The following is a 27,849-nucleotide window of genomic DNA, read 5'->3' on the forward strand; positions in this document are numbered from 1 at the left end:
GAATCACGTAAACAATCAACTTGGTCTTGCACGGAAACAATGAAACTGAGCCAATACTGGTTTTGAATATTTCATAACGTACAACGTCACAATCTAAGACTACTGACATGTTCTGGGCGTAACAGCCATACCCATACTAGATATACAGCCCGACTTAGTTTAATTATTGTACTAGTGTTAACCATACTATACCATACCGATTATAGGATTCGAGCTATAGTCGAGGTATTATACATTCTACACGTGTAACTGATTGATACCACTATAAGGTGAGTTTCACGACCCCACATTTTAAACTGTTTTACAATCTTTTGGAGTGAAAAGCATGTTTACACATACTTATGTACTTCAAAACTTGTTATGATTTGAATTATCTAAGTGTTAACACTTGAAAGTCCCCACAGCCAAGTATCGAAGACCAGGCTATTATGTATTTGGAGGCCCAAGATCGCGCTATAAAAGGTGGCCCACGAAAACGGGCATAACTTGGCCCACGAAGCTCTGTTTCAGGCCTATTACCAGTCAAATCGAAGCTTGAGACGATGAGCACATTGTGGCTGTGGGGAAGCCCAAAAACGCCTCCTAAATAAAGTTTGGGGCTTTTTTATGTTTTTTCAGCACTTTTTATGTTTTTGTTTTTGGGTTTGTGTTCGGCCCATGACCCATTTCGTATTAGACTCTTTATTTATATGCTGGTTATGTAATCTGAATGGACAGACTTGAATTTTAATAATTATCAATTTTCTCTTCATTTTCCCTAAACCTTTGGGTGGGATTTGGGAGTTTCGAAGTTCATCACAGGTATTCTCTGAATCAATGTGATTCGATCTTAATTCTTGTTTATACTGCCGCATCAATTCGAGCTATAGTTGAGGCATTATACATTCTACACGTGTAACTGACTGATACCACTATAAGTATAAGGTGAGTTTCACGACCCCACATTTTAAATTGTTTTACAAACTTTTGGGGTGGAAAGCATGTTTACACATACTTATGTACTTCAAAACTTGTTATGATGTGAATTATCTAAGTGTTAACACTTGAAAGTTCCCACAAACTGTAACATCCTACTTTCGATAATATTAATAAAGGAACTTTCGTTTGTTATTAACGTGTCGTGTATCAATTTAGATAAATAAACTATAAATAGCCCTTAAACCCTAATCTTTTCCATTTTCATTCATCTCTACACCATAGGCTACACCTTTAATAAAAAAACACACACAAATACCCTCCTTATCCCAGACCAAGATCCGAATGTGAGAACCCGCGCTTGATAGTGTTAGAGCATCGTAACGAGACAAAACCGATATCAAGTCTAGATCGCGTGTGTAAACCGATTCGTTTAATGGTATGTTTTATAACGAAACACTTGTTCAGATCGTTTAGGATTCCTAGATTGGTACTCATGATAAAGATTAATCAAACACAATTATTTTCAATGAAATTCGTTAACGATTGATAGGTTAATTTTTAATATAACAAGTAGGTTCTTTTATTGGTCAATCGCACCATTAAAACGCGAATGTTTGGATGATTGGGTGTTTGGGGTTTGTTCACTGCAAATACGAGCCTAATGACACCATTTTAGTGTTGTTTTGTCGTGAACTGAGGGATAATCGCAGATTTGATGAATGTTGACCGATTCTGTTCTTATCGATCTTGACTTTGACCCTTGAGTCAAACCCTGAGTCAAATATCTGGATAAGGCCGATGCTCATTCGTCATGATTGAACGAATCGCTGGTCATTCGTTAAGCAATCATAACGAATGAGAATGCATGCGTAATGAATGAGCCCTCATTCGTCCTATAGGAGTCACAAATGACCTTATTCATTCATCACCCGTTCATTCTCCATGAGGAGACAACGAATGGAGCCATTCGTTATAGATACTTTCACGTGCTCCTGTAACGAACGAGCCCTCTCAATGAAAGCATGAATGGCCTTAGTCATTCGCTATACACTCGTTAAAACTCAGATCAAGCCATTCGTTATAACGAACGGGACTATTCGTCATAACGAATGGTGCTCATCCAGAATGACCATTCGTCATAACGAACTCGACCCCAGCCAGGGGCTCTACCCTTTGGACCCTGCTAGGGGTTGCCGCCCCTAGACCCCGCTGCCAAGGACGCTGCCCCCGGACCCCCGTAGCTAGGGGTTACAATAACTTAGAAGTATGATATAGTTAGAAATAGTTAATTGATACTTTTAATTATTATACAATTAGACGTGCACAACTAAAGAGGGGTATTATTATAAACCTAGAAAGAAACAGGATCCGGGTGAGTTTTAAGCCCCACTTCCTTGTTATGTTTTCGGGGCTGTGTGCATACTTAATGTGAATGTTAATACACTTACCTTAAATGGTAAGTGTATGCTATGATGATTGATGTGATAATATGGAATGAATGTTATGAATGAATGCTTGTCGGTGCGTGAACGATCTTCGGATATTGCACGTATCGTCAGGGAAAGTAATGTGCATTATGTCTAATATGAGATAAGTATGTATGAAAGTACGTAATAAAATGAGTATGTACGAAAGTATGTTTATATAAGGAAAGGTATGTATGGTTATCGGATGGATGGAATGTATGTTTTAAAAAAAGAAACAGACCCTAATAATATCTGGGAATGTATGGAACACACCCTAATAATATATGCGAATGTAGGGAACATACCCTAATAATATCTGCGAAGGTTATAGGGCAAGATGCTCTTTAAAACGTACATGAATGGATGAAAGTATGTATGTATGTATGTATGGAGGAAAGGTAATAGGCTAAGTATGAATATGTATCTTCGGATACGTGTGTGTGTATATATATATATATAGGATCAGAATCATGAGAAAATTTTTCTGAAATTGAGAACTATGAGAACCATTTTGGACCACAAAAAACCCAGAAATAAAAAAAATCATAAAATAAACAAAAAACACAAAAATGAAAAAAAAAAAACCAAAATTCTTATTTAACATCCCGGTTTCATTAAAAAAAGAAAAAGAAAAAAAAACTCGGTTTAGCAAATTATATACACATATGTATAATATACATATATGTACATTTACATGATTTTTTATACACATGTGTATAATTTAAGATAAATGATATTATACATATGTGTATATTACGTAACTAAAGATTAAATAAAATTATACATATGTGTATAATACGATGTTTTATTTTATTTTATTTTTATTTTTTATTTTTTTAATGAAACCGGAATAAACACAAGAATTTTGGTTTTTTTACTTTTTTAAAATTTTTGTTATTTTTTGTTTTATGATTTTTTAAATATATTTTTTAAAGGTGTTTTTAGTGGTTCAAAATGGTTCTCAAACTTCTCAATTTGCAAAGGGTTCTCTTAGGATCCTTACCCAATATATATATATATATGTAAGTATGTGTATGTAATATATGTTGCTTGATTAACTAGAACTCACTCAGCGTAGCTGACTTTTAGTATGCACGCAGGTAAATAAGTTGAGGCAGCTCGCTTGAATAAGGACACATGACATTGGACTTAAGACACTGGCAGTTTGAGGAAAATGTTATGATGTTATTATGATTTATGTTTTAATTTAAAAGACAAATATGTTTAATTTGTAAAGATTTGAATGATTTTGTAATATATGTTTGAAGTTTATAATTCCGCGAAAAGTTTTAATTGACTCTGATATTTAGAATTGTGTTGATGAGAAATCCAAAGTCCAATGTAGGGCACCGGGAACGGGGCCTTACACAAACACAAGTGATTAACTTCATGCCGGTGACGTGTGGATAGTACTATCGGTTTGACAAGCCCAACTAACAGGTGGGGTATGCCGGAACATGTTAACCTAGTTGCACAATGTCATTTAAACTTGTTATATTTTGCTATGCGGTGTTATGCATAGTACCTGTTTGGGGGCAAAGTGGATGTTAAATGCCAACGGGAGTGCATGGGCAGGGGTGGCCATGAGTTTTTAGCTCGTTTCGGTTTCACTTGTGTCTTAGTATAAAAACATCATACATACATACATTCATTCATACATACATACATACGTATTGTGAACTTTACGAACACGTATACTAGTTTTTGTTCGTACTCGTGAAATTTGAAACTCACCAACTAGACGTAGTTGACCCGTTTTAACATGCTAATCTGGTGAGCCGAAGTTGGAATGATTTGCTTACGTGCTCGGTTTTAAGAGTGAAATCGAATCGCTGTAGATAAATACAAGTATATAATAAAGAATAAGCAACCACGAGAACTGGTTATGCGTTTTTCGCCTAGTTTTTAAACTTAGTACCAACCAATGTAACATGATGTAAATTATGTGTAAATTCTCTTTATAACAATGTGGTTGATACCAGAGGTGTCTGTTACATTCCCGTATTACGCTTCCGTAATTACGTAGTCGGGATGTGACAGATAGGATTTTCTTAGACCCAATAGGCTCGGTACCAAAGGCCAGAGTAGACATTTTATATATTATCTCTTTTTATTACTGCATGTCTTTTCTCTTTTTATTTAACAGAGCATATTATTTTTCCTTATTTTAACGTTTAAATTTGTATATAACATGATTATTGTTAAGTATATATGAAAGTGATTTTGATTTGATTTAAAAGTTATTATATATTATTTACTTTTGTTTTATTATTTTTCATAATTGTATACCACCTATCTTTTATTATTTTTTCAAAGATACATTGGTTAATAAAAGAAAAGGCTTAAATTAGGCGTTAAAACTTGATGAAATAAATTAAATATTAATATACATAACTATACAATAAGAAAAGAAAGAGTTTAAATTATATTATTTTTTTTGTTGCGATGTACAACAAAAAAGGTAAAATATTTTTATTGTAACCCTTTAGCTTGAAATTTCTGGTTTTCAAAACATTTTGAGAGCCTTAATATTCGCTTAAATAAGTTTGATCATTTTTATATAAAACTTTTGTTTTGTTTATAACAATTGTATTCGCATTGTGGAATTTTGATGTATAATTGAATCAATTAAATTGATGAGTTTATAGCATAAGGAGGAGGCCCAAATTATATCTTACACGAGGCCTAATTTTTTTATCATTCTCAGAGACGGGCCTGTCAAAAAGTATATAAGTTCTCAATTATTTACATAATACTACATGTTGGGCTATAGCTACTTTTTTTATTCATTACCCCACAAGGTTGTTTGTAGACGCTAAATCCTAAACCCAATCATTAAAAAGTTTTAGTAATGAGATTGTTTCCTGGCATTTAGTGAGAATTTGAAATATTGGGATATTTAACTGGTTAAATGAGAGAAAAAAAACTAGACTATGAGATATAAATATTGACATCTCATTAGTTCATATAAAGTTTAGGTTAAGAATGTCCAAGTTTCAAACTTTGAAAACTAAAGTTGTAACATACTTAAAACATTTGGAGATGAAGAAAAGTTATTACTTATATCCCAAGTTGTTCACTTGTTGGCACCCAAGTGGACATATTTTGAAGAATAAGTTTCTATTTTTTAATACTTGATTGGGCAGTCCTAGCCCAAGACTCATTTCGAAATATAGTTAATGCGGCACTCACTCAATACCTTATTGGCGTTATGTAATATGGCTCCTGTATCAGCTGACACATCAACTTCAACCTGAAAATCATTAAGGTATTTAGTCATTTGTTTGCCAGCACCTTTCATAGCAACCTTCGAAACCAAAAGCCTAAATATAGTACCAAATGCAATAGGTCGTATCCCATTTTTGAGTTTTAAAAGCGGTGTAATAGGAGCATACGCGACAAACTGCCAAGGTAGAATGGCATCTCTCTCCTAACCATAAATTAACCACTACAGTGATAGCAAATGCGAGATCAGCGTCAACAGCTGACCTATCTCCACAAAGAGCATTCAAAATATGTTGTGCCTTCAAACTGTCCCTCTCACACGAAGTTCCATTAGGAAATGATTTAATGCAACCAATGACACTATCAACCTCAGCCATAAGAGAAGCCTCAGAATATGACATGTTCAACATAGACGTGGGTTGCTTTATACATATGTTTAGCCTCTAAAACCTTTGTGATATCACCATTGTATGATGCAACACCAGATGAACCTAGCACCTTTACTACTACTGTAAAGCGACCATCTCTCACTTTTCAGAGTCACTACTTAATGTTATTGTGATCCTTTTGAATATTCATGTCACCTTTGGCTTAAACACCCTGAACCATAACCATTTAACATATTTATAATTAGCGAGGCAATACCGTCAACCCCCCACCCACCCACCCACCCACCTAGTGCTTTTGTATTATTATTTTTTTACAATTAATTAACTTTTGAATTATTTTTTAGTATGTAATCATGTAGATTTGGATCACTTGTGAAACTATTTAACCCGGTAAACCTTCCAATTCAACCAGTTATACCATTTTGACTCCAGTCTGGTACGACCTAAAAATCATTTTTTTAAACATTGGCCACAACGACTTTTTGATCAACGACCGAGGCCCGACTTATGCATCACGTGAAACTATTTCTTTTGAATAACGAAGTAAGGGTAAAGTGAAGTGGAAAAAAAAAAGGTAAGTTGATAGACGATAATTAATTAACAAGCTACTACTCCTACCGCCTTATCACTTTTATTATCCCCTAGAAGAAGAAATTGGGGATATGATATGATATAAAACCCTAATTTTCATTTCATTTCATTTCATTTGTATGTCTTTATCCTAATCTTCAACTCCATTGGAACAAGATAATAATAAACAGATAGATAGATAAAGCTTCCTTCCTTCCATTTCTTTTCATACAAGCAACCTAATAATAATAATAATAATAATCCGTCCGTACGCATATCTAACGATACTTTCTAGATAACGTTCGTTATCCGGTACGGCTGCGATTCGGTTTTTGATAAATACAGGTATCAATCGTTAAGAGTTTTAGGTTTCATAGGTATTGCGATTGGTAATTTGTCAAGTTATGAGCTTCGGTATGATCAATTTTATTCATGAATTGCTATTTTGTGTTAGTTTTCATTGTGTTAATTATGTACATAATAATAATAATGGTATGATAATAAGCTCAAGCCTACAAATTTAATTTGGTGTGAATATGATACATGATAACTACTGTATGATAATCTTAAGGCTACAAGTTTTGCTTATTTGTTTGGAATTTGGATGAATTTGGTACATAATAATAGAATGGTATGATAATCTTAAGGCTACAAGTTTTGTGTATTTGTTTGGATTTTGGATAAATTTGAGTTTAGGGCAAGCACAATTCTGTACATAATGGTATGATAGTCTTAAGGTTACGAATTTTGTGTGTTTGGAATTTTGAATGAATTTGAGGTTAGGGATAGTATAATTTTGTACATAACAATAATGGTATGATAATCTTAAGGCTACAAGTTTTGTGTATTTGTTTGGATTTTGGATAAACTTTTGTACATAATAGTAGTATGATAATCTTGAGGTTGCAAGTTTTGTATATTTGTAGGAATTTGGATAATCTTAAAGCTACAATTTTTGCATTTTTGTTTGGAATTTGTATGTATTTGAGTTTAGGGATTTTTAGAGAGAACTGAATACCTTAGGGCTTAGACTTAACTTATTTAGGTCGCATACCATAATGGTATTTCCCTTACATATATTATTATTATCATTATAATTATTATTAGCTTTTATATAGCTGTTAAACTGTGATCTTATTATTAATATTATTATAATTAGTAGTAGTTTGTATATAACTGTTAAACTTTGATTTCCTTTATTTTGCTTCATACACATGTACTTAGAGCCGAGGGTCTCTCTGGAAGCCACCTCTTCATTCCTTTGGATGGAGGTACGGTGTGCCTACATCCCACCCTCCCCAGACCCTACTTATAGCTTTGCTGTCGGTGGGATTTTACTGGGCATGATTGATTGATTGATTGATTGAGTTTAGGGCAAGTAGAATTATGTACATATTATGGTATGATAATCTTAAGGTTACAAGTTTTGTGTATTTGTTTGGATTTTGGGTGAATTTGAATTTGGGGAAAGTGGAATTTTGTTTGATTGGATTGGTGATTTATGGTAGAATATTGTGTTTTATTGAGTATGCATCTGAACGATGGTTAGTTGTGGATTTGGTTAACTGATGTTAATCAAGTGTTGCATTTTCAGGTGCTATGTATGATGCTGCATAATAAATGATAGGGTGCTTTACAAAGGGATGATGGCATTAGTAACCCACCAGGTTCAGGTAATTGTCTGCATTTATTGAGTTTAGGAGTTAATGCATGAGTGGATTTATTGATGAAGAACATATTTTTTTTAGAGTTGTGATTTTATGTTTGGTCACCTGTTTTAACCTTTTTGGTCATCCCTTTATAAAAAATTTGCTCATAAAAGTAAATTAAAACATTGACGTTTCAGTCAAATCCTGTTTATATTTTTTATATTATTATAAACTTGAAGTAATGGCTGGCAGCTATATCAAAAGTTCCGACTATGTTTTTTTATTTGACAGGGTGAGTCATGAAAGCTACTATTATCGCACAATAGTTTTCATCATATTTTGTAATTGTGCAACCTTTTTAAGGCATCATCTTTTTGTAAATTAAATTCTTTTGTCGGTTAGAAAGTCATCTTTGGGTGTGTATTAACGCACTTGCAAACAGTGCTAGCATGTTAACAGTTGAGTTCTTATCAAATGTTTCTGTTTATATTTTTATGATGAATTTTTATATATTTTAATTTTGAAGGGTTCATATGCTATTCCAAGACCTTTATCTTTGAAGAAGGGTATTGAATCAAAGAACTTTTTAGTAGCATTTCCAGCTGTTAGGACAGATATTATTTTCTTGAAGCATAGATCTTGTTTATGGTAAGTACTTGTCTATATTTTTCTATATTTTCAACTTTTAAAGTTTTAACACTTAAAATGCATCATATTTACAAGGGAAGCCTTGTCTGGTATTGAATTGAATTTAAAGTTAAGAATTGACTACTTACAGGTGGTTTAAACGACTCAAAATGCATATAAAATATGGTCACTGGTCCATCAAAACTTATATGGAAATACATGAATTGTTAGGCTGTGATATTTGATTACAAAATAGTATAATTTCAGTAATAACATAATAGTTGAATCAAATTATTTAGGAGGTTTTATGCATTCAGGTGACTTTGGTCTGTAATTAGCCTGCAAACGAACCGAAAGTTCAGTGAATTGTTTGTGAACTGTTTGGTGAGAAGTTCGTTTATGTTTAAACGAACATGAATTAATTTTTGTTCAATTAGTTAAACGAATGAACATGAACACATTTCTTGTTTGTACATTTATGTTTGTGAACGACTAATTGTTTGTTTATGATTGTTTCTCTCCATTCTTTTACATTCATTTATGTTTGTAATTTTACTTTTGATTATGTTCATTTGTTCACAAAGTAACTTTTTTAGGCCCATTACAATTTAGTTTACTTTTATAAATTTTTAGGCCCAACATATTTATGTCCATGATAACTTTTAATCGGCGTTTGCTTTTATTCGTTCATCTATATTATTCAGTCATGTCTGTTCGTTTATGTTCGCATATACTAACAAACGAATATGAGCACCCTCATTTTCTTAACAAACGAACATGAACAAGAAAACCCATTTGTCTGATTTGTTCGGTTATGTTTGTGTTTGTTCGGTTTGTTTACAGGCAGACTCTGTATCCTCTAAAACTAATATTTACATCTTGTTTGGTTAGAGATAGAACATAGCATGAACTAAATCTAATAATTAACCTAGATGCAAAAATGATGATTTACTTTTTGCTTGTGCTCTTTCTTATTTTGTAAACTAACTAGTTCATTTAAAAACAGTGTAAAGGCACCTCTATCTAAGAGGAAACCATTTGAAATATCATCTTTTAAAGGTAATGTTCAGAACGATGACTCAGGAAGCCGAGAGAAAGGGTCAAAGTCATCAAAGAATGCAGTCAAACTTTCCTATGTGCCAAAGGATCGAAATGAAACATTTGCTGAGTCATCAAAAGTGAAGAACAATCATGCTACCCCCATCCCTGCTTCTAATATGGCTGAGACTACTGCAGGATCTCAAGCCATACAACTATTTAAAAGTTGGTTAACTTTGTTACGCACACCTTCTTCACAAAGTGAAATAACAGACGGAGAATTAGAGGAGGGAACGCCTTCAAATGAAATGGTGGAAACGGATTGTAAGATCCAGAACAGTGGCAGAAGTGTGATTTTGAAATCTGTTTGGGCTAGTTTTGCGGGTCTGGATCCTGCAATAAAGATACCTGCAATGATATTGTAAGTCATACTTACTGTTACCTTTACCTTATCGTTTTTTGAGCTTGACTTGGGTTGACTTTTGGAGCTGTATAAAAAATGTTGACCTAGACATCACAATTAGTTTCTTGCTTTTATCTGTAACAAAATTTATTTATGTAAAAGTGTGTTAATATGATCACAAAAGTTATATTATTCTGATAATAATCAAATGAGTTGAATAAGTTGATAGGTTTTATGCATAACAAATAAAACTCAAGTGACTTTTGCCTTCATTACCTGTATCCTTTTTCGAGCTCTATTTCTAAAGCATGAGCTCTGCTCGCGTTTAGTTTTTCAAGCTCAAGCTTGGCTTGTTTTATTTGTTTTACTTATATATATACGCACGTATAATTATTTTTTATTATCTTAATAAATATAATTTTATATGTTTACAATTATAATCTTTATTTGTAACAAAAGATAAAATATTTAGTCTCTCCTTTTATCATAATTTTGTATATAGTTATTATTATGTAAATATTGGCTCATTGTAAGTGAGGCTGCGGCTCGTTTATTAAATGAATTTATTTTAGGCTTGGGCTCGAGCTCATTTAAGCTTGGTTCGATTTGAGCTTTTTCTGCGCCAATCTTGAGTGGCTCACGAGCAGATTGGCTTCTTTACACCCCTACTTGGGTTGAACCAACACGAGCTACTCTACTCTTGTGACTAATGAATTATCGTCATGATTAACAATTTATTTCCAACTATATTTGATTATTTCCTTCATATAAAACCTTGAAAACCGTCTTTTATATTTTACATATCTTTCTGGTTAACTTGAAGCTTTCTCACGTCTCATTATTTCATTTCTTTGTGAAACTTAATTTGCAGCATACCCCTGTACCTAGCAGTCAACATAAAATACGGACCGGAGGTGGCAAAGGAGCTGACACCTTTATGGATATTCGGGCCCCTGCTTCTCGCACTGTACATCAAAATCGTTCAAGGGTTATGCTTACTCTACGTTTACAGCTTCAAGCAATCGGTCAAATTGGTCAAAAACATACCCACTTATTACAATTATGTCATTAGTGGAAAGCTCAAAGAAACCATACACGCTCGTTTCTGGCAACCCGTGGTGGATTTTAAGAACTTACGATACAAAGAAATATGGAACCAAGTTCAAGAATGGATAACCGACAAGTATTTGGACTACATTGAATCAATATGGCCTTATTATTGCAAACTGATCAGGTTTCTGAAACGGGCCAACTTCATCTAGTGTTTGGAAGACGGGATTTTGATTTCGTTTTGGTCTGTTTTTTATCGGTGTAATGTTTTGGAATAGGGCAGATTTGATTTGAGGCAAGAGGTAGGAAACCCGAATTTGAATTGGAGTTCATATCATCAGTCTTGAGGATTATAAGCAGAAAAAAAAAGGTGGATTTTGTATGTTGAAATACATTGTATTTGAGTTTTTGATTCTCAGTCTTTTGAGATTTAATAACCATTTTTTACACGGATATTGTTGATGCTACTTTTAAAAATGGGCTGATTTTAATTGAAAGTTTGGCATAATTAAAACTGTTTTAGTTTTGATCAAGGTGGACTGAAAACTTAATAGCGAGATCATTGATCGGTTGCGACCTAGTTCTTTACGTTTCTCGATTCTCTCTCGTTTTGATCGTGTTAATGTACCACTGTAATTGGATAACTCAAAAGACACTATAACTGTTTTATGATCAACTATAACTGTTTTAAGACACTAATATAGACGTACTATTATGATCAACAACTTAAAATATAACAGTACTATACTCAAATTCAGATAATAGATTCCTGATTTCATTTTACGAGTTAAAAAGAATAAGCATATAAAAACTATCGGTGAAGGCTACTTATTTATTTGTCCTTTCAGTTATTTTTATCTTTTTATTATTTTAAAATTTTATCAACGTTTAATAGTCAACCATTAAAATAGTAAAATAGTAAGATCAACGGGCTAGATCACTTGTGAGTCTCTGACACTGAAAATTCACTAAGTGTGGAAGTCAAAATGCTTAGACCAACAAATTTGCACCAATTATACAAATAAATGAAGGTTATTGTAATGTCCAAAAATAACAAAATCATTATGATTTCTATAATGTCCATGCATCTCCTCATCCTTTTCTTGATCATACTTATATTTGTTTGATCTTATGCATAGTACATGAACAAACTATTCCCAGCTGAGCACGCGATCAAATTGGTCTTCGGGTGCCACGCTAAATGCAGTAACTTTGCCTTAAAATCGCACGAAAATTCATCAGCTCCCGCGTCTGAAATATCATTCCCTGCAAAACAAAGTAGAAGAAAACCAAAACTTATAAACATATTAATAAAGTTCTAATAATACGATGAACAACTAACACGTAATAATCATAACCTTGTCGGTATAGTCCACGTGCCAAGTTGCTCAGGGATGATCTTCTACGCCTTGAAGCTGCTTGTTGCGGTTGCTTTCTGCAGCCAACAATAAAAACGAATATAGTGAAAACAGGTTTGGTCAAACGGGCCTGGTTTGACCGACTCATTACACTTTTTTGTATTATCATTTTCTTATTGTAAGATACCGGTTAGAGTTTCTTCTAGCTTCCACCGTAGCTCCTTCTTCGCTTCCAACTCCATGACGGAATATTCTCATATGATTGCTAATTCAAATAACAAGTGCATAGAGCTGCATGAGTTGACCGATCAAAATGATTTATAATATTGAGTCAAATATGTTTACAAACAATTTTTATCATAATATGCACTTTGAATGATTTTTGACCCGTTTGACCCATTTCCTTTTTAGCTTACTTTTTTTTTATTTTACCAGTTTGACCCGTTAAGGATATTAATAACCCGAATTGATAGTGGACTTACCTATATGATCCGGTTGCAAAGTGAGTCCCGTCTCCACTAATGCAACAATCAAACTTATCAAATATGGCATCGTTATTATACAAGTCACATAACTGTACAAAAAACACAAAAATAAGCAAATTAAATTTATGATAAAAAAATAATTTCATGAATGATATTTGACCTTTGGTTGAAGATGCTCATGAATCTTATACGTGACAACTGGCGAATTCGACATTCGTATATCCCATAGCTGAAAAAATACATCCATAATTACAATCATAACAGTTAACAAATTGTAAAATATAATAAAACAAAAGACCTTTAAATTTAGGTAGTCACGACTTAAAACGTGTCTTCCGTCTGGTGCAAACTTAATACTAGAGATTGATGCGACGATTTCTGTAAAAAAGGTTTTTGGCCCTCGGGTATCAGCATCCTGCAAACTGAGTTGCAATGACAAAATAATTATATATTTTAAAGTGTTTGATAAAATGTGATTATTAAATAAACTAATAAATAAGATGACCAAAAACGACATACATTGTAGCACTACGGTCGCATAATGCTGATTGTCTCATATCTACTAACCGAATAAAACCCCTTGAACTACTATAAGCGAGCAAGTTACAATGCAGTGGGTGAAACTCAGCTGATGTTATCACCTCTGTTTGTTAAATAAACATAACAACTTAAGGTTAAATAAACTGTAAACGTAAAGATTGTTAACTACGTGAAGAAAGAACCTATAATCTATATTAACATGTTACTCACCTGTAAGATCATCCATATTTGACGGCTTTGTGTCAATAATATTGAAACATTGATCACTAACCTCGAGATTCCATAAGTTTATTCTAAGGTCATCCGCAGAAACAAACGTTTCTCCATCACTATACAAGGTTCACCAACGTCGTATCGACAATTAAATGTCACAAAATAAAGTGTTACAAATATGGGCATGTGCATACATCTTTATGCTATATATTGAGTATTAAACTATTAATCAATAAACATAAATTAGGATAAAATGTAAATTAGAATACATAGTTACCTATTTATTGAAACAGAGTTGATATTATAATCATGAGCATGCGCATACATCTTTCGACATCTCGCAAATGCAGCATCCGAGACATTTTGCCCCTAAACAAAAATGTGATTAATAATGTATTAGTTTCTACCATATTTCAAGTTGAAAATTTATAAATAATGATATTAGTTCATTTTAAGATAAGCATAATATGCTTACATTAGAAGGTGTGACATTTGTCCCCTTATTATCAGTCCGTTCTAGCTGATGACCGTTGGAAATCGATGATTTAGATTCTCCTTTTATAAAACTACTTTCGGACAAAAGCGAACTTTCTGAAGAGACGTGTGGATTGACGTCCATTTCTTTGACTTTCTTGACTTTTCGCTCCTTAACCTGGCTTTAGAAACATGAAATATGTATATTAGCATTTAGCATCGCTAAGTTTACCTTTACTCGCAACTGTAATGTAGGGGCGTGCACTAAACCGAAAACCAAACCTAATAAAAACCGCCGTTTGGTTTTAAGTTTTTTTAAACTGAATTTTTGGTTCGGTTTTAGTTTTACTATCAACCAAATACCTTAAACACCGAAACATCCCCCCCCCCCCACAAAAATATAAATAAATAAATAAATAAAAACTTATATCATTTATTAGAGATTAATAAACGGTATAGCCAATAAATAATTAATAAAATCAACATGTGTAATAAACAAATAATCATTAACTAAAAAAAAAAAAAAACCAAAGTTTTAGGTCCAAATTCATTATTTTGGGCCCTTTTTTACGGCCCAAACATTTCAAGCTCAAATGGTAAAATTGAAACTGAACTGAACCCAACCCTCATTGTGAAAACCAAAATCAAATGGTTTTCAAAAATTGAGTTGTTGACTTTAGGTTCGGTTTGAGCCCAAAACCAACTCACTCTCCTACTGCAAAGTTTTTGGGTTGAACCACATCGGGTCGGGTTGACCTTGAACACAATTTGTCTTGTTTTTTGACCGATCATATCATTTTAAGCGACTTTCGTTTTGAAGTTATACTCGTTTTTACATACGAAAAAGGTAAAATCTTGAGAAAATTATACCTTCCAAAGTTTGATGGTTTTGTCGTTGGTTGAAAGTATAAAGAGTGATCCGTTAAACACAGTGCACCATTTCAACTTGTTAATCTTCTCTTCAATGTCAACACTTTTTAAATAATCAAACTGTGAAACAAGTTATAACACTGCTATAAATAGTTTCAAAGTCAAATATATTAAAATGTTCTTATCATTTTCATACATGTAACAATAATAACAATATTAAGGCATTACACACCTCGGGCTCATGACTCTGGAATTCGGTCTTGTATCGATACTCAGGATGTTGCAGTAAAGAAACATCCGACCTGTTTAAATCATTTTGATAACTTTGCTTACTTATCACCTACGAGTATAATAACACGAGCAGTATGATTAAAACATGAACTAAATACATTATGAAAAGAAGCAAAACTTATTAAAGTTTGGTTCTTGACAAGAAAATGAGATATAAGAACGTAGTTCGCACATGTTTACCAGTCTCCTTTTCGAAAATGACAATGCGTCCTCCTCGATCACCAACAGCAAGATAATCACCAGTTTTGTCAAATTCAATGGCGGATATCACATCACCTAATTAAAGAAGACTAACAACTTTAACATAAAAAATATTGATAAAACTTGAAGGTCTAGGCTATAAACACAAAACTGACATACTATAGTCTATACACACATCACTAACAGATTATACGGGCCGCATAACATTTTCTACATACGCCATTTAAGATTATACGACCCGTATGATACGCTGAAAAAGGTTTATATGGACCCACACAAAAATAAATAAAGGTTTATACGAGCTATTATACAAATATTGTTTAAGATGGCCTCCAAAAGTTATACTTTTACAACCCTTACAACCAAACGAAAAATGACTAATGTGACAAATGCTATGTTGTGGCAGAGGTCATATAACATTTTTCACAGTAAATTTTCATATGTCGTATAATATTATTTAGGTATTATGTTTAAGAATGTTAATTAGGTTGGCCATACTTTGAGCTTTGTTTTTGTAATTTGCATATGGAATATTATTGGCCTATATATTAATAATGTTTCTTAGTAATTATAAAAATATTTATATATTATTAAAAAATATTCATTACTAAAATAAATTTTTAATTAAATTTTCAAAATCAATGGATTCCAATATTTTATTTAAAATGATACCGGTAAGTAAAAGTTATACTGCCGGTGTAACCTTAGTGAAAGTGAGTGATGTAACAATGTGTCGTGTCAGAAGATATATATAGACTATGTAACAATGAATTCTGATTATATGAATCAAAACTTGAATTTCTAAATATATAATCTTTAATCAACTTAAACACAAAGATGAAATTCAACACAATTTCTTACTGTTTTCGATCGCTTCATCGGAACTACGTTCGCCGAAGACCTGAGAAAACTGCCAGTGGAGAGATGAAGATGTCATGGTTTTAAATTTTAATTTTAATAATTCGGAGAATTTGAGAAAAACAATGTTTGATGAATATGGTTGAAGTTAGTTATTTTGTTAGTCTTATCTACTCGATGTTTTTGGAAAATTTAGTTTGGATTCTCGTTGGCCACGAATGTGTTTTTTGTCGTTTTCTTGCTCATTCTGGAATATTATATTAATATGGCTGTGCTAAAATACGCTGGCTGTGCGCATTGTAGTGAGGCAGGCCAACCATTATACATTTATCAATTTTAGTGTTCATGATAAAATCATAAAATTGATAAAACATGTCACATGTCATAAACAGAATTTAGATTTCTTTTAAGTCCAAATCAGATGTACAAATTTAGAATTACTCAAATAATGCCATGAACAATCAAAACAAGAACAATACAAACTAAAAAATATCGGCAAAAGGTTTCAACAAAATTAAGCAAAGGCGATTCACTAATCAAACAAAGATAAAAATCCTAGAGAAGCATATGAAGACCAAAGCGAAGCAAGACGACGAGCAAGAAGATTATACAAGCGAGAAGGTAATCATTTGAAATAGAACAACCCTAAACATATATTTTCTTTTATGAAGATAAATATGTAAAACGAGTTAGCCATATAAACTCTTTAAGCCTAACTTCGAAGCTCTTTAGCCATTCCAAGCATCAAGCCCATCTTTTACTAGACCAGCTCCAAGTCTATTCGTCAATTAACCAACTGAAGAGGTAGGTCCCAGCAGAGCCCAGTTGGACCCGCAAGACTCACCTTGAAGAGGGACGTCTGCGCAGAAACCAACTGGATCCGCAGGACCCACCATGCTCAGAGACGTGACGTCCTTAAGCGCAGTACGCAAGCTGTTCCCGCAGGAAATGCCTCCCAATGGTAAAGGACTCCGCCTGTTCCCGCAGCTTCGGATACAAGCCATCAGGGAAGGCCACCCGCGCAGCAAGGCTACACGCACAAGGCACTTAGCTCTCAATCACTCAGTGTCACCTGAAGGAATGAGCAAAGCCGGGGACAATCCCGCACAAAGGCGGGAGGGGGAATACTCCCGCCCATAAGCCAGTCCGTACGATACGGGAAGATCTTCTGTACCGTACCTGACGAGGTATGGGCAAAAGATCTGACTAAAGATACGACAGCTTATTGATAACAGTATGGCGAGCAGCATGCTCCTGTACTGTATGTCACTATTAGCCGCTGCCTACTCACCAACTCCTGTCATACCACGTGCATAGCCGGCAGTTGGTGGAAAAGGAATAGTACACAGCAGGCCTGGTCACTATCAGCCGCTGCCTACCCACCAACTACCAGCAGGGCACGTGCGTAGGCCACTGTTGGTGGAACAGGAATACTGTTGCAGCCGGCCACACCTCCTTGGAAACCTACCTTCGGCTATAAATACCACAAATGGTATGACCATCTCATCTCAACATATCTTATCATATTATACCTGATATCTGCTCTAGCAATCTCTTAATATACATTTATATTTAAAGAGCAATCTAGTCTGATTCTCACGCCGGAGGGTGGTCACAAGGAGGAACCCCCCCCTTCTCAGTGACAAGCTCACGGTGTCTGTTTTGCAGGTCATCAGAAGAACCATCTTTACCGGGTCTAACCCCTCGTGGGAAACATCTAACCCCCAGGTTACCCGTAATCTGCCCGGGGTCGGGTTAGTGTTTCTTCATTGGCGCCATCCGTGCATAAAGCTAGAACTTCATTTCTTTTCAGTTTTTTCAAACTTCTGGAAAGATGGTTAAAGAAATTCCGGTAACCACAACCCCAGCCACTGAGGGGAATACCGGCTACACAGTCTTTACAAACACTACCCCGGTTACCCAAGCCGGGGCAAGTGAAGTAAATTTTACGAACACTACCCCAGTTACCCAAGCTGGGGCAAGTGCAGTAAATAATCGCTCACTGGGATTCACCGATACCCAGTTAGAGAAACGAGCAAGACTCCCCCGCCAAACACTCGATGAAGTTAAGACATGGGCGGAGGCACGTCAAAAGGAATTCCAAGCTGAGTTGGACGAACGCTTGCGTTCCGTCCAACAGGCTGACGAATTCGAAGAATACTTGGACGATGACTCGGAGGAGTCCGACTCCGACGCGAACCCTCGCCATAGGGCAAAAGGGAAGCGTAAGGAAACGGACTCCCAACCGAGAAGGCATTTTGGAGAAGCCTTCAAACCAAAAAACACAGGTGGAAGTCCACGTGACTTCTCCAAAACATTCAGACCAAACGTTGCAAATGCGGGAACGTCCAAATTTGCAAGGGACGTTGCGGAAGCAATTGCCCCAAAAAGTGCCAAACAAATGTCCAGCATAGGCACATATGATGGTATATCTGACCCAGATGATCATTTGAACAGATTCATAGCGGGGGCAACCGTCAGTAGTTGGACGGAACCTACGTGGTGTTACATGTTCCAAATGACGCTTGTGGGGGCTGCTAGAGCGTGGTTCGATCGTCTACTGGTCAACCACATCTACGACTGGGTAGACTTCCAACAGAAGTTTAGCCAACACTTCAGCCAGCAAAGAAAGTATACCGAGGAGCAATGGACAATCCTCAAATGCATTCGAGAGGAAGATAAATCTTTGCTAGACTTCATCACTCGCTTCAACTCGAAGAAGCTAAGTCTGGGTAACATTAGCGAAGATCTTGTTCGCGCTGCTTTTATTCAGGGCGCGAACGACCCAGAGCTCATCCGCACCTTAACAGGTAAAGATGGCATGCCATCCACATGGGATGCCATCATGACAGCAGCTAAACGCTTTGCGGAAACGGAGAAGCAACTGGGTAGAGATCTCCCACAGAGCACAAACCTCTACACCCAGAAAACAAGAGAAGACAACGTCCTTACCGCCCGATTAAACAAAAAGCGGAAGCTAGGCATTTGGCAGTCAAGGGTAAACTTTGACACCTCATCCGGCTTGCAACATCGGTTAGGCGGAAGGGATAACGTACAGTCAAACAAGAACTCCAGATGGACGCCGCTCACCAAAAGAGTCACCGAGATATTCGCTACTGAGGAGCTCCCATGGCCAAAGCCTCAAATAATCCGACATCGTCACAATGCTGATCGGAGCAAATACTGTGACTTTCACAGGACAAAAGGCCACAACACCGAAGAATGCATAGACGTAAAGGACATGGTCGAAGCATTTGTCAGAGATGGGACGCTCGCGCACCTCGTGGCGCAATGAACGCTGAGCAGGCTGATGCGTGTAGAACCCCAGCTGGGGAAAACACGAATAAAATTCCAGCTTCAATGTGGAGACTACATGCTGCGTAAAGAACGAGATCCCGAACCAGGTGCGTATCGGCTCGATGGCACTCCCATCCCAACAACATGGAAGGGAGCTCAATTACACAGTTTGCATGTAGATCAATTCCAAATTTGTAAAGAAAAGGCCAAGAGCCACTTCTAATGGAAATGATTCTCCTTAAAACATCGACGCTGATGATTTTACATTTATACTTTATGAACTATCAACACTGATGCCGGTTTTCACCGCATACATAAGTGAGTCGTTGCATGGGGAAGGCGGCAAAACCCGCATAAACCCAAAAAACGACAAACCTTCACGCAGGTCAGTTGAAGGGGAAAAGTTCAGTCATCCTACTAAATGAAAGTGCCGGTCTATCCGCATGAATCATGAGAGGAAACTGCACTAACCTATTAACAACCGCGCGTCGAACGGTTAATTTATTCAACACGGATATGCAGGTTTTCACCGCATAATTACGTGGAAAATCGTTGCATGGGGAAGGCGGCAAAACCCGCATAAACCCAAAAAACGACAAACATTCACGCAGGTCAGTTGAAGGGGAAAAGTTCAGTCATCCTACTAAATGAAAGTGCCGGTCTATCCGCATGAATCATGATAGAGGAAACTGAACACTAACCTATTAACAACCGCGCGTCGAACGGTTAATTTATTCAACACGGATATGCAGGTTTTCACCGCATAATTACGTGGAAAGTCGTTGCATGGGGAAGGCGGCAAAACCCGCATAAACCCAAAAAACGACAAACCTTCACGCAGGTCAGTTGAAGGGGAAAAGTTCAGTTATCCCATTAAATGAAAGTGCCGGTCTAACCGCATGAATCATGAGAGGAAACTGAACACTAACCTATTAACAACCGCGCGTCAAACGGTTATTCAAAACAGAGAATTTCTAACAAAAGGATGAAGAAAACCTACACGCAGGTCAGATATAGGTAAAGTTTAGCCATCCTACTAAAGTGCAAGTGACGGTCCTACCCGCACAATCACGAAAGAGGAAGCAAAACTTCACACCTATTATCTACCACGTTCAAAGGTTAACTTATCCTCAAAAAGGATGAGGAAAACCTACACGCAGGTCAGATAGAGGTAAAGTTTAGCCATCCTACTAAGTGCAAGTGACGGTCCTACCCACACAATCACGAAAGAGGAAGCAAAACTTCAACCTATTATCTACCACGTTCAAAGGTTAACTTATTCTACACTTGGAAAATTGCTAATTCAAACTAAAGTATGCAAGTCATATAACGTTTATAAAGCAAGGAATCCAGTGAAAGTTGCGGTCTTACCCGCAAAAAGATTTATATTTCACAATGATTCATTACAAGAATGGCCGGGTAACTACCCGCCTACAAGAAAATAAATCTATACAAGCTAAATCTATCCTAGCAGTGGGAAGGGATCTTCAGGATCAGGCTTCAGGGCCACTTCCACTTGGACCAGCATCGTCAGAGCGTGGCAGTTCAAGGAAAGTTTTAAGGATAGCTAGCCCATCATCAGCAGCAGCAACTTGATTCACCTTCTCCACCACCGGATGCGGGAAGGCGGCGTACTGATTCACTGCTTGGTCGTAAACAGCTTCAGTATCAACATTGTACAAAGGGAAGTTGGAAGGCGGGATGCCTTTCTCACGAACCCTAGACCAAGCAGGAAGCCGGACTTTTCCCCATCCTCGTGAGAAGCGTTGAGGGCTGCGCTCATAGCATCGTCATAAGACGTCTCTGAGAAGACCCGATGCACAACCTACAAGAAAATATACAAGTGTCAAAACCTTTTCTATTTACGCAGAAAAGCGTAAAGACATGAAAACAATACCTGAGACAACGCTTCTCGAAGAAACCATTCCTTGGCAACCAGAGCTTCTTGGAGGGCAGCTTGAGCTTCGTTACGGGCGCGTTCGGCTTCACTCTTGTTGAGGTTGGCAAGCAACACTTCTTTAGCCGCAGCCTCTTCGACGCCCTTTAGCTTCCGCTCAGTATGGTCAAGCACCCCCCTCTGGTCCAAGATCTCCTGGAGCTTTTTGGCGTCTTCCATCGCCAAGGCATCATGAGCCTGCTGGAGAGCCTCTAATTTGGCTTTAAGCTCTTCATTCTCCACGCGTAGAGGCTCAGCAACAGCTTCAGCCTTGGTGGCCCTCTCGGTTGCGTTCCTTGCAGTTTCCTTAGCCAGCCGAAGCTGTTCATTAACAGCTTGGGCAGCCTTGGAACGGGCCTCGAGCCGGGCCTGAACTTCAACCTCAAGGGCCTTGAAGGCCTTCTCCTTTTCCGCAGCAGCTGCGGTAAGCCTTTGGTTCTCCTCCCGGACAGCCCGCGCCTGAGCTACTTCTTTAATGCGAGCTGCTTTTAACTTGTTGTTTTCACGACAAAGCAGCTCGACGCGCGGCTGCATCCAGGCCAGGAGAACCCGAAGCTCATTGGTTAGCCTACCCTCCTGGTAGCTAGCCATGGCTTCCCCCAACGCACCACTGGGAGCAGCGTGACGAGCCCACTCCACGCACTCCACAGGGGTGCCAAGGGTTGTTCCTCGGCGAATGTTCCATCGTGGAACATACACTTCATTGGAATCCGACACTGCAAAAAACATAAAGCAGTTAGGAAAAGATGATAAAAAAATATATATAAAATGGGCCAAAAACACCCTACGCACCTGTAGGTCAATAACAGGCCGATAGCCGCCAAACCCATCACCTGAACCCAACGGAAATCCACCCAAGAGGTCAGGCAGATGGGGAGGAGGCAGAGATTGGCGAGAAGCCCCATGCATACCTGAAGGTTCGGCCGTCGTTGCCGATGACGGAGGCATGGTAGAAGCCGCCGCGGAATCCGCAGCAAAAGTAACCGCCGGCTCGGTGAAAGATGCGGTAAAAACAGCACTCACAGCCGGCGGTGACGTCATCACAGCTGGAACAGTCGGCTCAAAGGAGTGAGCAACTGAACCAGCGGAAGCAGGCGCAGGCGCCTGGGTCGTCGCCTCAGGTAGGCTGACCAAGCCTACCGTCATTGGCGGAGAGGTACTCCTCTGCGCTCCACCCTGGAATGCGTCAACATCCACACCTGCGTAAAGAAGATAAGTATTAATGATGGAAAACTATGAAGGTAAAAGAAAGGAAGTTTGTACTTACGGGTTTTCTTGAGCCTAAAGATACGGAGAGGCGGGGACGAACCCGATGGAGCCGGCCTCTTTGCGCCACTCACCGTCGTCTTCTTGGGCTCTCCGGAGGTGACAGTCGCAGCCTCCGGAGCGGTGGTCTTATCACCACCGGGATTCCCCGCCACCTCCTCGCTCTCGGTCTCCGAATCAGACCGAGGCGCCGGATCGGCAGTGGAGGCCACCATCTCCTTCCCCTTCCCGCCGGCAGCCTTCTTCTTCCGCACCAACGGAGGACCATCTGCGGATTCCTCATCAGAACATACGATTAAAGGAATTCCAGCAGAGGTTTCAACATTGAGGGGTCGAGGGTCGAATAGCGCCTTACCTGGCCGCCTGGCGCTAAGGATCTCGTGGCCTAGCGGATAGACCTCCACGAACCGATCCGCCGTTTGTTCTAGGATGGGCAACTCATTCTCGTCTAGAGCGCGAGTACCCATCCGAGCGGGACCGTCAGCCTCCCGCGGGTTCAGGAGCGACTGCAAGTGTTCCCCTCTGAAATAAACAGGAAAAAAGTTAGAAGAGATTCTAAATCAACAAAAAGAAACAAAGCATACCGTAAGGAACAGAGTTCGAACCGTATTCGAGGACGATTGGAATCTTATGCGCATCCGCATCCTTCCACATCCGGCTCATCCCCAGCATCACCATCCCGGACTTCGCAAACCGGTAAACCGAAGATTGGACTCGGGATATCTTCGAAAACCATTCCGCCTCCTCGTAGTTGGAGGCGTGAAGGCTGGGAAGTGCTTGCCCGTTCTTAAATTTCATGGCAAGGGGGATGGCGCGAGCGGAGATGTAGAAGAACTCTCGCTTCCACGAGCGAAGACTGCGCTCGGTTGCGCAAATCTTCAAACCCTTAATCCGGGTTATCAACGTGTACCACCCCTGGATGCACCTCCAAGTGTAGAAGGTCATCAGGCGGTCAACATAGGGCTCAATGCCCAGAATCCGGCACACCCACTCGAAGTGCCGAATCTTGGCAATCGCCATCGGGTGCACCTCGGTCAGGTGCACACCGTGCCTCTCAAGGACACGGTAAACAAACTTTGTCAATGGGAACCTAAGATTCCCATAAACAAAGAATGCAGCATAAACCCCGATCTTGCCTCTGGGGGCATCATACACCGTCTGGCGGGGTTCAGGAAACTCAGGCTCGAGAGACTCGAGCATGAACTTCCTGACGATGTACTGATACAGATCGCCAGGCAGAGCACACTGGCACTCGCCAGCAGTACTCTTGTCATCGGCTGTAGATTCGAGATCACGAGACGACATCTTGCAAAAAGAAAGAAGAAAACGATTTCAAGAGAATGCTCGACTGAAAGATGAGTATTCGCCGGAAATCGTTCTTAAGATGAAGAAAAGAGTGAAAGTGTGGATTACAAAGAACCCTCTCCCCCTTTATATACTAATCGCAATTAATGCGATGAATTTAATGCGGAAGAGAGAGAAATCAAAGGTGCAATGAAACTATGACACGTGGCGAAAAGCAAGCTGGCAACAGCTGTTGACAGGAAGCATACCATTAATTTCGCGTCCACGCGCCCGGAAAATCGCGCCCACGCGCCTGAAAAAGCGTCTGGAATGACCATGTACTGTCACGTCACCATAACTTCCTGCACGTCCTGACACAGTCAGAAGAAACCGTCGCACGACGTTTCAGAAGTTTGGACTGTTCTTATCCTTTCACCAACTCTTCGAATTTCAAAATTCAAAAAGATTCAAAAGTAAGCGGGAAAATACCCCTTACCTTGGCAATCAAGTAATCGTAAGGCGGATGCGGGTATAGTGTTAAGGCAAAACCCTTCACATACCTAGCACCCGCAGGGAATTGAAGCCAAGAGTAACTTGGCAACCAAGTAACCGTAAGGCGGATGCGGGTACAGTGTTAAGGCAAAACCCTTCACATACCTAGCACCCGCAGGGAATTGAAGCCAAGAGCAACTTGGCAACCAAGTGACCGTAAGGCGGATGCGGGTACAGTGTTAAGGCAAAACCCTTCACATACCTAGCACCCGCAGGGAATTGAAGCCAAGAGTAACTTGGCAATCAAGTAACCGTAAGGCGGATGCGGGTACAGTGTTAAGGCAAAACCCTTCACATACCTAGCACCCGCAGGGAATTGAAGCCAAGAGTAACTTGGCAACCAAGTAACCGTAAGACGGATGCGGGTACAGTGTTAAGGCAAAACCCTTCACATACCTAGCACCCGCAGGGAATTGAAGCCAAGAATAACTTGGCAACCAAGTAACCGTAAGACGGATGCGGGTATAGTGTTAAGGCAAAACCCTTCACATACCTAGCACCCGCAGGGAATTGACGCCAATAATACCTTGGAAGTAAAGTAACCGTAAGACGAGCGCGGGTAGAGTGTCAAGGCAAAACCCTTCACATACCTAGCGCTCCGCTGGGAATTGAAACCAAGAAGGATCTTCTGGGCAATGCTTGCGGAAACGGAAATAACATCCCCGCATAGCGGGAACGTCGAGAACTACATTGTTTGAAGCTCCAGGATGGAATTGGTGGTTTTAACATAATTGATCACTATGTTCAAAACTACCAAAACCTCATGGAGAATCCACACAAGTGGGACTCAACGCTCCTGACTTGCGAGGAGGTTACAGACCTACCCGCATCATACCCAAAGATCTAGCAGGAAACTCGGGAATTCCTGCAAGTGACAAGGACTTCCGCGGAAAGAATCCCCATGGAAAACCTTAAAAAACCCTTTTCAAAACCCTTTGCTTAAGTCCAAAAGTTCACCTCACTTTATTAAACACTCATGAGAAGAACATTGGACTGGGGGGACTTGAAGAGGTAGGTCCCAGCAGAGCCCAGTTGGACCCGCAAGACTCACCTTGAAGAGGGACGTCTGCGCAGAAACCAACTGGATCCGCAGGACCCACCATGCTCAGAGACGTGACGTCCTTACGCGCAGTACGCAAGCTGTTCCCGCAGGAAATGCCTCCCAATGGTGAAGGACTCCGCCTGTTCCCGCAGCTTCGGATACAAGCCATCAGGGAAGGCCACCCGCGCAGCAAGGTTACACGCACAAGGCACTTAGCTCTCAATCACTCAGTGTCACCTGAAGGAATGAGCAAAGCCGGGGACAATCCCGCACAAAGGCGGGAGGGGGAATACTCCCGCCCATAAGCCAGTCCGTACGATACGGGAAGATCTTCTGTACCGTACCTGACGAGGTATGGGCAAAAGATCTGACTAAAGATACGACAGCTTATTGACAACAGTATGGCGAGCAGCATGCTCCTGTACTGTATGTCACTATTAGCCGCTGCCTACTCACCAACTCCTGTCATACCACGTGCATAGCCGGCAGTTGGTGGAAAAGGAATAGTACACAGCAGGCCTGGTCACTATCAGCCGCTGCCTACCCACCAACTACCAGCAGGGCACGTGCGTAGGCCACTGTTGGTGGAACAGGAATACTGTTGCAGCCGGCCACACCTCCTTGGAAACCTACCTTCGGCTATAAATACCACAAATGGTATGACCATCTCATCTCAACATATCTTATCATATTATACCTGATATCTGCTCTAGCAATATCTTAATATACATTTATATTTAAAGAGCAATCTAGTCTGATTCTCACGCCGGAGGGTGGTCACAAGGAGGAACCCCCCCCTTCTAAGTGACAAGCTCACGGTGTCTGTTTTGCAGGTCATCAGAAGAACCATCTTTACCGGGTCTAACCCCTCGTGGGAAACATCTAACCCCCAGGTTACCCGTAATCTGCCCGGGGTCGGGTTAGTGTTTCTTCACCAACCCTCGTTAACAATATAAGAGCAAAAGGTTAAAACTAAAAACATACAATATTATATAATATTTTTTTATTATATGAAATGAGCTAATTAGAAATATTTCAGCGACACATAAGTTCATAAAAAGAAAACATTGATTCTTCTAGAAGCCGAAAGTAGCACGATGTCAGCTCAAAATGGGGGGGGGGGGGGGTGTAATGTGGAGAATGTTAGGTTGTCAGATATTGAATGTGTTCTTACCAAGTCCTTCTCCCACTTTTATATCGAAATAGGCTTCCTTAAAAGACATTGCTCATCATGACACATTGGAATCCACGACTACGTCTCCTAATTCTCTTGGTACTTTGGTAGACTCGTTTACCCGGGATTCCTTCTATGATTGTATGGTCTCCCTTCCAATGGGAAACCTTTGTCTATATCTTCACATTAATGGCGATATCTTGACATCGAACGCAAAGAATGATTTCCTTTTTTCTAGTGGTGCTAATGGGGACTTTGTCGTCCCTTTTGACAACACTTATCTAGGCTAGGTTGGCCAAAGTGTTGTATGCTTCTTAGTTCCTTTCATTTGGTTTGATCCAACCTTTAGTTACCGTTTTGGTCCTTTTGGATTATTCGGTGACCAATAAACATTTCCCTCCTAATGAGCATGTTGGGCGTCTGGGCCTATGGACCCATTCGAGAAGTTTGGGCCGTTTTACATGAGTTAGACCTCCTAGATAGAGGTGGGCAAAAGAACCGGTTAATCGAATCGTACCGAAATTGAACCGGTTTGAAACCGATTATGTAGAAACAAGTTTGGTACCGATTGAAATTGTAGGTTCGGAACTTATGTGTAATTTTTTCTTCCAAACTACCGAAACCGGCCAAAACCCGAACAAAAACTGATCAAAATCCGAACCGAAACAAATCG

General features: G+C 38.8%; 2 protein-coding genes across 2 annotated transcripts; one reads left to right on the forward strand and one right to left on the reverse strand.

Annotated features, from left to right (window-relative positions):
- The first annotated feature begins 6,765 nt into the window (after positions 1-6,765).
- Positions 6,766-11,784, forward strand: LOC143576217 (uncharacterized). Its single transcript, XM_077060360.1, has 5 exons — positions 6,766-6,913; positions 8,163-8,241; positions 8,744-8,865; positions 9,851-10,303; positions 11,157-11,784. Exons 2-5 carry the CDS (start codon positions 8,212-8,214, stop codon positions 11,545-11,547), a joined length of 996 nt encoding a protein of 331 aa, XP_076916475.1. The 5' UTR covers positions 6,766-6,913; positions 8,163-8,211; the 3' UTR covers positions 11,548-11,784.
- A 644-nt stretch (positions 11,785-12,428) lies between these two features.
- Positions 12,429-16,878, reverse strand: LOC143576218 (serine/threonine protein phosphatase 2A 55 kDa regulatory subunit B beta isoform-like). The gene is made up of 14 exons (XM_077060361.1): positions 16,629-16,878; positions 15,739-15,842; positions 15,508-15,615; positions 15,276-15,395; positions 14,407-14,583; positions 14,209-14,300; positions 13,929-14,047; positions 13,698-13,821; positions 13,477-13,600; positions 13,339-13,407; positions 13,176-13,267; positions 12,881-12,958; positions 12,694-12,770; positions 12,429-12,601 (listed from the first exon to the last, which is right to left on the reverse strand). The coding sequence occupies exons 1-14, from the start codon at positions 16,702-16,704 to the stop codon at positions 12,465-12,467; spliced, it is 1,497 nt and encodes a 498-aa protein (XP_076916476.1). The 5' UTR covers positions 16,705-16,878; the 3' UTR covers positions 12,429-12,464.
- Between the last annotated feature and the right edge of the window lie 10,971 nt (positions 16,879-27,849).

This window comes from Bidens hawaiensis, unplaced genomic scaffold, assembly GCF_021521415.1.
Source record: "Bidens hawaiensis isolate Kalapana, Puna unplaced genomic scaffold, B.hawaiensis_p1.1 tig00028026_1, whole genome shotgun sequence".
In the NCBI taxonomy this organism is placed as follows: Eukaryota; Viridiplantae; Streptophyta; class Magnoliopsida; order Asterales; family Asteraceae; genus Bidens; species Bidens hawaiensis.